The following is a 12,321-nucleotide window of genomic DNA, read 5'->3' on the forward strand; positions in this document are numbered from 1 at the left end:
TTTGAGAGAGGATGGTTTTGAGAGAGAGAGTGAAAGAGAAAGAGAAAAAGAGTGAGAAGAACCGAGAGTAATAGAGAGAGTGAAAGCTGAGGGTTAATTTGTAATTTAAAAGGGTTTGTCAATCTGTTAGTCAAGTTATTCGTCCGAGTAGCATTGTCCAAGTAAAACAGTCATTTTGGGGGGGTGGGAATGGGTGGCCAAGTAAAGTCACTCAGGGTGCACAAATTCGGTTAAACTGGGCCATCTAGTTGTCAATGCAGACCAGGCTGGACCACAAAGCCATCTGGGCGACCGATTAGGTCCGCGCACTTAGGAAGGTGCAAAATTTTTGTAATTTAAATATTTTTTTATTAACGAATATTTTATTCAAAAAATTTACTCAAAAATAAAATTTAACTTTCAATTTAAACTTCACATAGATAGATACATGAATACCAGCACAACAATCAATTTATAATATTTTATTTTCTTCTTCTTCATTTTCTTTTTCCAATGTTTACGTTGTTTCTTTCTATTGTTCCCAATTTTCTCTTTTCAATCTTTATTATTTTTCATGAATATTTTATAAATTTATTTTTTATTATAAAATTTTCAATTATAACTTTAAAAAAATCTCTCAATTACAAACTTCCAATCAAAGGCATTAACAATTATTATATGCTCTTATTCTTCTTGTTTCCATTATTTTGTTTTCCTTGAATATTCTTTAATATTTTTACGTTATCAGTGAGTTGCTTATAAAGATTGTATCACTCTAAAGTAAATTTATAGTGTATTTTAGGGAATAGTAATATCATTGGTTTGTAATGAATTAAGTAGTGGATGCAACAAATTAAGAATAATAATGAACAATATCGTTATGGTTAAATCAAAGAAACTAACTAACAAAAGGGAAAAGGGAATTTCAATCTATGATCTTTCACTGTCTGTTTTTTTTTAATAGATAAAAATATATTAATAAGAAAAATTGAACGGGAGTTAACAAAAAGACCACCAACATATCCCGCAAAGACGCCCAGAAACAAACCAGACCAAACCTCACTCACACTAGAAAAATAAGTAAATCTGAGCCTCTTACTTTAGGAATCGTTGTGTACTATGATTAATTCCTCCCACGTGTGTGGGACAATGTGCAGGGGATCAGGAATTTTACATTTTACATCTAATAAAAAGAAGTAAATCTGCATGATGCTCCCCAAACAAGTAATGCTGAGATAAACTAATTAAACTCACCATATATACATGCATGCAATACTACTTTTAGAATACCTACCCCTTCCTTGATATATAACAATTGGAAATCTCATCTCATCTCTCATGCATCATCAGGTTCATGCAAATATATATGTGGAACCATCTTCTCCACTGCGCGCCGGCTGGAGCTTCATTCATCTTCGTCGTCGCCACCAACTTTAACCAGCGCAAAGCAGAGCTTCGACTCCTTTCTGAACGCCCAAACCTGCACTGCCATGCCTTCCCGGAGATGGTTCGCCGACACGAAGGAGTTCCAACCAGACACCAAATTGTATATCGACGTGACGCTGCCGGATTTCTTGGCCATGTTCCACTTCTTCAAGGTCACACAGCACTCGAATTGTCTCGACGGCCCGATCAACGTCCCCTTGATCTCCGGCAGCTGCAGCTCTTCATGAAAGAGAAAAAATTCCTCGCGAATTTGGCTTTCCGGCATTGACAAACGGCCACGATGAGGACTCACGTCGGTTTTGAATAATTCTTTCTGAATCACCAAAACCGGGTTAGACCCGTTCATGTTTTCGATCCTTCGTCGGAACTTTTCCGGCAAAGGAGCAAAATCATTCTCCCCGTCGTGATTATTCTCGTATGAATTATTTCCTACCGGGCGCAGAGGCAAGCGAATTAGTTCGCAAGCATCTACTTTATCGTAATTCCGCATCTTGATAATGCGGCGGAGAATCTCCATCTTCTGCTCACCCTCCTCGAGCTTCTTTAAATCATCTTTGTATGGGTCTATGAAGGCGTCAAACTTGGCCAAATTGCCTTCTGGGTCCTCCATCATCATCAACCGAGAGAAAACGGTACTCATTCTGTTTGGATTTCCTAGCTACAAAATAAACCCAAGGTGATCAGGAGAAGAGGGGGCTATGCACTTGCCTAAAGTGCGCGCGTAAGTAAATATATATACACTTGCATGGCTAATAGCTTACTTATTCTAAAGATATGAGGATATCTATGCACCTGATGTTCATTTGGACACGGATTCTAAATCTGATCATTGAATTAATTGGAAAATATTATCAAACATTATTCTCAGTTTAACATGAGAAACAGCTTGAGAATCTAATCAGATTTCGAGTTAGATGTTGATCAAACGTTTATTTGGTAACTAATTAATTAAAATATAAGGAATTAATGTAACTTCGCCTGAATATATAGGTGAAATTGGCTAGTCACGTACGAGATAATTTTTTGTTTTTGTTCTTTTAATTAGAACTTTACTGTTAGCCTAGCTAGGCTGCACAAAAACACAATCTTACAGAAATCACACAATCACAAAGCAATCCAGAACGGAAACGGAGTACCGTGCAATCGGCGGCCAGAGGACCGATATAGCAACTGAATGGGCGGCGGCGGGAGGGAACTACGACAATCGAGTCAATGGACAGGGTTCATAGAAGAAAATAAGAGAGAGAATATAAATATATATATATATATATATATAGACAACGGAATGCGTATCACTGTCTTATTATGTTTACGAGCCGCATACTTATATATTTGCTTTCGTATTGAGGAGGAGAATTGGATAATTAGTCAAACCATCATCATCATTAGAATCTCAGCTTAATTCCCTCGTGGGAGACAGTACCGCCTTGTCTCTCTCTCTCTCTCTCTCTCTCTCCTCCTAATGACAATGATAGTGGGAATTTGATTGATGGTGGTGTTATTGGCAATAATTAATAGCGTTATTGTTTGATCCCATACAAAATTCAAAAAGGCCCTGTTTTAATTAATTAATATTAATTCATGGCTTTTTAATTAGGGCTGAATTCACATTTGACCAAAGTCAAATGTATAAAATCGTTTTTGTACTTTTCATAGAAAATAAACGTTTTTAACTATTCAAACAAACTAATTACACTCTATAGCCACTTTTATGTAAGATACCAAAAATACCCTTAATGAAATTTTAAAATAGAAAACCCTACTGTTATTAGTCTCATTTACCAAAATATCCTTATCTCTTTTATATAACCTTTCTTCTCTCTCTTCTTCCAAAATTCACGTTACTCTCTATCTTTTCATTGTCAAACTATCCAAACTTAGTCATTCTTCATACATTCAATCTTTTTGTTTGTTGGGTCATTCAATCTTCTTTATCAATTACAGCGACCTCACTGAAGTCCCATTCAACAAGTTTATTTCTCTCCAAACCCAATCTCAAGGTATTTATTCGATTTACAATTTATTTAATTTTTTTAAAATAATTTTTGTGTTCACATTGCTTATTAAGGTTGTGTAGAATGATTGTAGTTGTTGGCAAGACATATTTTGATACATATCATTCCAAATTTGCACTAATTTGGGTGAAAAAAAAAAAAAAATCAAAACTGCACATCGTTAATGAGTTTTGTGGGCGATAACAGTTGATCGGGCTTAGTGGGGGAACAAAGCCCGATGGGTCTTAGTGGGGGAACAAAACCCGATAGGGCTTTGTTCCCAAACTAAGCCCGATAGGGCTTTGTTACCCCACTAAGCCCGATTATGATTTTTGTAGCCCACAAGCACGATTATATATATTATTTTTAAAATAATATGAATATTTTGTTAAATAATTTAATATTATATATGAGTGTAAAATAATATAATTTAATATAATATATTTAATTTTATCATATTATTTAACAAAATTTCACTTCTTAAGCATTTGTGCCTAAATGTGTTATATTAAAATCCTCCAATATTTTTCATAAAATTTTTAAATATTTTTCTTAAACTACATATGAAAAATTATCATGACTTGGTTGTTGGTTTATAAGTCAAAAATCATGTTTAATTGTACAAATCAACTCTTTAGAAAAAGAAAATAAAATACAAATCTCAAAAAGCAAATAAACTTACTTACTTATAGTTATGACTTGGTTTAATGAGGAAATTAACCCGATTTGGGTGTGTGTGGATCCGTTACATCCATGGTAATGGTGAGACTAATTTTTTCCTCCTTTCAATCTTACAGCAATGGATTTAGTGCAGTTGGTTATCGTGTGGAACGGGGAATGGAATGATAATAAGTATATTGGGGGTAATAGGATGTGTGCGGGAATCTACAAAAATACGACTTTTACTCAATTGGTTGAGATTGTGTACACGGTGACAGGAATTGATAAAACAAGATACGACATCACCATTCATTTTGTAACGGAACACTCAAGTGAACTTCCAGCTACCAAGTTCCCTATCAAGGACGACTACGGTGTCAGGTTTATTATGTGCGATGACAGAAAATATAAAGTGATGTATGTTGATATGATTTGTAAAGATATTGGAGTTTGTAACCTACGTAGTGGTGGTAATCAAGATTCAGGTGCCGTTCCATTTACATCTGCACATAGTCCACTACAAAATGATGATTTTGGTATATATGGTATGGATGGTTTGTCAGATGACGCTCCAGACACGAATGATGATTGTGATAATGAAACTGATGATAATAGTGACGATAGCGATGGTGATAATAGTGATAGTGGTGGTGATGAAAGAGGAGTGAGTCCGGAGTACCCAGAAGTAAGATTTTCAGGTTCACAATTTGAGGACAACCATTTACAAAGAAATTGGATTGTTCCTGGTGTAGAAAATTATGCAATTGAGGAAACAAGACCCGAAGTGTCAATTCCATACCAGGGTGATCTTTTACACATGGGTGCACTCTTTAGAAGTAAACAGGAACTAATTTTGGCATTTGGACAATATTGTGTTGATGTGAAGATGGACTATCGAGTCAGACGTTCGTGCACAATTCGATTTGAGGCTGGTTGCAAGGATGTGAACTGCAAATTTATGCTTCGTGCAAGATGCAGACCTGGTTGTTCGTTTTGGCATGTGGTGAAATTTATGCCGAGTCACACGTGTACTCCGGATGTCTACGATTCACATTTTCGAAGTGTGAAGGCTATTGTCATCGGAAGTTTGTTCTCTGAAAGAGTGACGAGTAGTGAATATACACCTAAAATGCTAATGGGGGAGTTGTTGGAGCAACATGGTGTGCAGATTATGTATACTAAAGCTTGGAGGTCTTTACAACATGCAAAGATACTTACTTATGGTAATGCTAATGAATCATATCAGCAACTACCCTCATATTTTCACATGTTAAAAGAAACAAATCCTGGCAGCATCACGGCAATAGAGACAGATGAAAATAATTGTTTTTTATATTCATTTTTTGCACTCGGAGCTTGCCTTCATGGTTTCCAGTCTTACATAAGACCAGTTGTTGCCGTTGATGCCACACATTTGAAAGGTGAACACAAAGGGGTGATATTCGTTGCCACTTGCAAAAATGGGGAGGAAATGATTTATCCCATCGCTTTTGGATTTGGAGATGGTGAGTCTGACAGATCATGGATATGGTTTTTGACAAAATTGAGAGAGGCTATCGGAGTGCGAGAAGATTTAGTCATTGTTTCTGATCGTCACCAAAGCATTGCAAATGCGATGAGTCGTGTCTTCCCTTCTGTCCCACATGTCTTTTGTTTCTTCCACCTTAAGCAAAACTTGAAGAAACGTTGTAGACAACGAAAAGATGTGATGACTGCATTCTACCTTGCAGCATACAGCTACACCACAATAGAGTGTGATACATACTTGGCAGAAATACAATCGATGCATCCTCAGACTCATCTGACATTGATGGAAGCAAGACCGGAAAAGTGGTCACGAGCATATTGTCCAAGAAGAAGATATTCCATGATGACCACCAACATTGCCGAGTCTCTCAATAAATGCATGATGAAAGCACGTCGGTTGCCTATAACAAGTGCACATGAATTTTTGAGACATATGCTTCAGAAATGGTTTAGTGATAGGCGTGCTGCAGCTGCCAGACTCGAAACCATTGTGACCTCCGCTGCAGTGGCACATGTCAATTTGGCGCATGCCAAAACATTAGACCGAGGATATCGTGTAGTTCCTGTAATACAAGGGAACAAATACCTCGTGCAACATGCAAAGGAAGGCGATGGGATAGTTGACATTGTTGCGAGTACATGTAGTTGTCGCAAGTGGGACATTGATCAAATGCCATGTCTTCATGCAATTGCTGTTAGCAGGTATCATGGTTTGACTTTTATTTGCGTCTTATGTTCGTAATTTAGTGTGATATGTTAACACTATGTGTTTCTTTGCCTTATGCGACAGTTTCATGAGGGTGCACTACCATATGCTTTGCCATTCATATTACACCGCAGATTGGGTCAGACGTGCATATGCACTTCCCATCAATCCTCTCCCTAACAAGACTGCTTGGATTCTTCCAGCGTACGTCAGACAGATGGTTATACTCCCACCTGTGCAAAGAAGACAACCGGGTAGACCGAGAAATGGTCGAATTCCTTCCATGGGGGAAGCTCGTCGAAGAAAAAAATGTGGAAAATGCTGTGAACTAGGACACAATAGTCTTGGTTGCCCTAATGAATGGACTTCCTCCATTGGAGAGTCGAGCACAGCCACTACTCCAGAATCCAGGGGCGCTGCTAGGGCCTCTGCAAGGGCAAGCCGAAAATGCAGCATTTGCAAAGAGACTGGACACACTCGTCGTCGGTGCCCTATACAATTGTCAATTCCAGGTGATGATAATATTATCAATGAAGAAAACAATCAATAGGCATTAACTCATTCAGGTATGATATAATGTTATCACAAATGTTATCACATATATTATCAATAGTTGTTAGATCGTTTGTGAAAAAAAAAAAACATATTTTTTACTCGCAAAGTGTTAATGGAATTTTTTCTGACCATATATCTTTTGTGTTTCAGCAATGCTTAAAAATCACTGGCACGATACAAAAAGGATGACAACATCAATCAAATCTCTTTTTGTTGGGAGTTCAGTAATGAATATTATTTTTTACATTAATATTTGAAATTGGGATTTATTCATATTCGTAATCTTTCAGTTTCCTTCATCTAAACTCATAATTAATGATTAACAGCTTGTGTTGTAGTATATTGTTGAGTAGAGAACTGAGTATATAATGCAGTTTCAATGGCCTAGAAACAAGGGACACTTTGCTAAATTTTTTTGATATATGAATTACTAACAACATTGGACCAAGATGATGCAATGATAATACTAAAAAATTAGAGTGTCATTTCTTAACAATCACTATTATTTGAGACTACTACTGGGACCATCTTCAAAAAAAATTCAATTTAAAAAAAAAAAATCGTCCATCGGGTTTTGTTGGCCACAAAACCCGTCCATCGGGCTTTGTGGCCTACGAAACCCGGCCATCGGGTTTTGTGGCCCACGAAACCCGGCCATCGGGCTTTGTGGCCCACCAAGCCCGAAAATGAAATTTTTTAATTTTTCTTGATTTTTCTTCAAATTAGTATGTTCCATTAGCACTAAAATGATGTCTTTTAATGTTATTTGGGTAAACCAGAATGTATATATCACAACAACGTCATTATTTTTCACTTTGTGTGAGGATGTCCATCTACCATCAACACAACCAACACATGATCACAATTGGTACTAATAATTGGACAAATCAAGATAATAATGCTATGATAATAAACTTGCTCAAAAATTAGAGTGTATTGTCTTAACAATCATTATTATTTGAGGTAAATAGTGGGAACTACAAAAAAAAAAAAAAAAAATTCAATCGAAAAAAAAATCGGGCTTTGTGGGCCACGAAACCCGGCCATCGGGTTTTGTGGCCCACGAAACCCGGCCATCGGGCTTTGTGGCCCACCAAGCCCGAAAATGAAATTTTTTAATTTTTCTTGATTTTTCTTCAAATTAGTATGTTCCATTAGCACTAAAATGATGTCTTTTAATGTTATTTGGGTAAACCAGAATGTATATATCACAACAACGTCATTATTTTTCACTTTGTGTGAGGATGTCCATCTACCATCAACACAACCAACACATGATCACAATTGGTACTAATAATTGGACAAATCAAGATAATAATGCTATGATAATAAACTTGCTCAAAAATTAGAGTGTATTGTCTTAACAATCATTATTATTTGAGGCAAATAGTGGGAAACTACAAAAAAAAAAAAAATTCAATCGAAAAAAAAATCGGGCTTTGTGGGCCACGAAACCCGGCCATCGGGTTTTGTGGGCCACGAAACCCGGCCATCGGGCTTTGTGGCCCACGAAACCCCGTCATCGGGCTTTGTGGCCCACCAAGCCCGAAAATGAAATTTTTTAATTTTTCTTGATTTTTCTTCAAATTAGTATGTTCCATTAACACTAAAATGATGTCTTTTAATGTTATTTGAGTAAGCCATAATGTATATATCACAACAACGTCATTATTTTTCACTTGATGTCCATCTACCATCAACCCAACCAACACATGATCACAATTGGTACTAATAATTGGACAAATCAAGATAATAATGCTATGATAGTAAACTTGCTCAAAAATTAGAGTGTATTGTCTTAACAATCATTATTATTTGAGGCAAATAGTGGGAAACTACAAAAAAATAAAAAAAAAATTCAATCGAAAAAAAAATCGGGCTTTGTGGGCCACGAAACCCGGCCATCGGGCTTTGTGGGCCACGAAACCCGGCCATCGGGCTTTGTGGCCCACCAAGCCCAAAAATGAAATTTTTTAATTTTTCTTGATTTTTCTTCAAATTAGTATGTTCCATTAACACTAAAATGATGTCTTTTAATGTTATTTGAGTAAGCCATAATGTATATATCACAACAACGTCATTATTTTTCACTTGATGTCCATCTACCATCAACCCAACCAACACATGATCACAATTGGTACTAATAATTGGACAAATCAAGATAATAATGCTATGATAATAAACTTGCTCAAAAATTAGAGTGTATTGTCTTAACAATCATTATTATTTGAGGCAAATAGTGGGAAACTACAAAAAAAAAAAAAAAAAAAAATTCAATCGAAAAAAAAATCGGGCTTTGTGGGCCACGAAACCCAGCCATCGGGCTTTGTGGGCCACGAAACCCGGCCATCGGGCTTTGTGGCCCACCAAGCCCGAAAATGAAATTTTTTAATTTTTCTTGATTTTTCTTCAAATTAGTATGTTCCATTAACACTAAAATGATGTCTTTTAATGTTATTTGAGTAAGCCATAATGTATATATCACAACAACGTCATTATTTTTCACTTGATGTCCATCTACCATCAACCCAACCAACACATGATCACAATTGGTACTAATAATTGGACAAATCAAGATAATAATGCTATGATAATAAACTTGCTCAAAAATTAGAGTGTATTGTCTTAACAATCATTATTATTTGAGGCAAATAGTGGGAAACTATAAAAAAAAAAAAAAAAAAATTCAATCGAAAAAAAAATCGGGCTTTGTGGGCCACGAAACCCGGCAATCCGGCTTTGTGGGCCACGAAACCCGGCCATCGGGCTTTGTGGCCCACGAAACCCGGCCATCGGGCTTTGTGGCCCACCAAGCCCGAAAATGAAATTTTTTAATTTTTCTTGATTTTTCTTCAAATTAGTATGTTCCATTAACACTAAAATGATGTCTTTTAATGTTATTTGAGTAAGCCATAATGTATATATCACAACAACGTCATTATTTTTCACTTGATGTCCATCTACCATCAACCCAACCAACACATGATCACAATTGGTACTAATAATTGGACAAATCAAGATAATAATGCTATGATAATAAACTTGCTCAAAAATTAGAGTGTATTGTCTTAACAATCATTATTATTTGAGGCAAATAGTGGGAAACTACAAAAAAAAAAAAAAAAAATTCAATCGAAAAAAAAATCGGGCTTTGTGGGCCACGAAACCCGGCCATCGGGCTTTGTGGGCCACGAAACCCGGCCATCGGGCTTTGTGGCCCACGAAACCCGGCCATCGGGCTTTGTGGCCCACCAAGCCCAAAAATAAAATTTTTTAATTTTTCTTGATTTTTCTTCAAATTAGTATGTTCCATTAGCACTAAAATGATGTCTTTTAATGTTATTTGGGTAAACCAGAATGTATATATCACAACAACGTCATTATTTTTCACTTGATGTCCATCTACCATCAACCCAACCAACACATGATCACAATTGGTACTAATAATTGGACAAATCAAGATAATAATGCTATGATAATAAACTTGCTCAAAAATTAGAGTGTATTGTATTAACAATCATTATTATTTGAGGCAAATAGTGGGAAACTACAAAAAAAAAAAAAAAATTCAATCGAAAAAAAAATCGGGCTTTGTGGGCCACGAAACCCGGCCATCGGGCTTTGTGGGCCACGAAACCCGGCCATCGGGCTTTGTGGCCCACGAAACCCGGCCATCGGGCTTTGTGGCCCACCAAGCCCGAAAATGAAATTTTTTAATTTTTCTTGATTTTTCTTCAAATTAGTATGTTCCATTAACACTAAAATGATGTCTTTTAATGTTATTTGAGTAAGCCATAATGTATATATCACAACAACGTCATTATTTTTCACTTAATGTCCATCTACCATCAACCCAACCAACACATGATCACAATTGGTACTAATAATTGGACAAATCAAGATAATAATGCTATGATAATAAACTTGCTCAAAAATTAGAGTGTATTGTCTTAACAATCATTATTATTTGAGGCAAATAGTGGGAAACTACAAAAAAAAAAAAAAAAAATTCAATCGAAAAAAAAATCGGGCTTTGTGGGCCACGAAACCCGGCCATCGGGTTTTGTGGGCCACGAAACCCGGCCATCGGGCTTTGTGGCCCACCAAGCCCGAAAATGAAATTTTTTAATTTTTCTTGATTTTTCTTCAAATTAGTATGTTCCATTAACACTAAAATGATGTCTTTTAATGTTATTTGAGTAAGCCATAATGTATATATCACAACAACGTCATTATTTTTCACTTTGTGTGAGGAACAACTTCAAAATTTCTTTTGTCATTTTCAAGTTTTTTTTTTTCCTCTCAATCTATGGTTTCCACTAACACTAAAATGATCTCTTGTTACGTTGTTTGGGTTAGTTGAAGGTAGAATGCACAACAAATACATGATGAATTGTTCTAAGTACTAACATTTGACCAATATGATGTAATGATCTTCAAATTACCCCACAAGTGTGATTTAAAAATTTCGACAGAGTCTCCCCTGTTTCTTGGTCATCCTACCTGCATTAGAGACTCAGTCTCTATGTCCAACAATGGAATAACATGACAACATCACAACATTAGAGACTCAGTCTCTCTTCCCAACAACATACTGCCACCACAACCACTTATCCCTTACCCTCAACAACACCACAAACCACATTTCATCAAGTGAACAATACATAATTTGCTATTTGCTATACCTATACAAAAATATATACAACATTTAAACTAGATGAAAATAAAAACACAAAACGAAGAATTTTCTAATCTATTAATCTACAAGTATACTACCGTACTATCGTACTATGTCTATACAAAAATATTCCAATCTGTCTCCGGAGGGTACGGACATCCACAGTCGGGTGCATCTGCCAGTGATCCTCATTATGCCTCAGTATGTCCTCGACGTATTTGATAACGTAGCACCCGCAGCTGGCCCTGTATTAGACATAACACACATTGGTAGCATAACCATATTTTCATGAAAATTGACTATGTAATATAATTTAAATTAATTTACCCATCCGGTTGTTGAGGCAACTTCTGAGGATCAGTATTCTCTACTTCCCAATCTCTGTCTAGCGTCGCAGTTGTGGTTACATGTTCATAATATGCAGCTTTCTTTAGTAGAATGGGTAAGAGGCTCACAAGTGGTTGTATAGCTTCGACCCTGCTCCTACGACTGTCTTCATTCATGGCATTGGAGTCATATATGACAATTCTCATATCTTTTAAGCAAATCTTTAAGAGAAACCAGTGAGAATTCGCTACATTACAAGGGAGCAACACCTGTATTTTATTTTAATACGTCAGTAGTACGGAAATAAATAAATAAATCATTAAATGGAATGAATTAAGACTTACATAATCGACCGTCCACCAAGGGAGACTCCTGTCAGTGCGCCCGTCGACGAAACCGGTCCACTCTTCCGGGATAGATGCGATAGAAGGCGCAAAAAACCTCCTGTT

The 12,321-nt window shown here is 36.4% G+C and overlaps 2 protein-coding genes across 2 annotated transcripts; both read right to left on the minus strand.

Moving 5' to 3' along the window:
- Positions 1-1,384: 1,384 nt before the first annotated feature.
- On the minus strand, positions 1,385-2,035 carry LOC127812700 (putative B3 domain-containing protein At3g24850). The gene has a single exon (XM_052353219.1). It carries the CDS (start codon positions 2,033-2,035, stop codon positions 1,385-1,387), a length of 651 nt encoding a protein of 216 aa, XP_052209179.1.
- A 9,286-nt stretch (positions 2,036-11,321) lies between these two features.
- On the minus strand, positions 11,322-12,063 carry LOC127813585 (uncharacterized). Its single transcript, XM_052354628.1, has 2 exons — positions 11,873-12,063; positions 11,322-11,790 (listed from the first exon to the last, which is right to left on the minus strand). Exons 1-2 carry the CDS (start codon positions 12,046-12,048, stop codon positions 11,640-11,642), a joined length of 327 nt encoding a protein of 108 aa, XP_052210588.1. The 5' UTR covers positions 12,049-12,063; the 3' UTR covers positions 11,322-11,639.
- Positions 12,064-12,321: the final 258 nt, after the last annotated feature.

This window comes from Diospyros lotus, chromosome 11 (assembly GCF_014633365.1).
Source record: "Diospyros lotus cultivar Yz01 chromosome 11, ASM1463336v1, whole genome shotgun sequence".
Taxonomy (NCBI): domain Eukaryota; kingdom Viridiplantae; phylum Streptophyta; class Magnoliopsida; order Ericales; family Ebenaceae; genus Diospyros; species Diospyros lotus.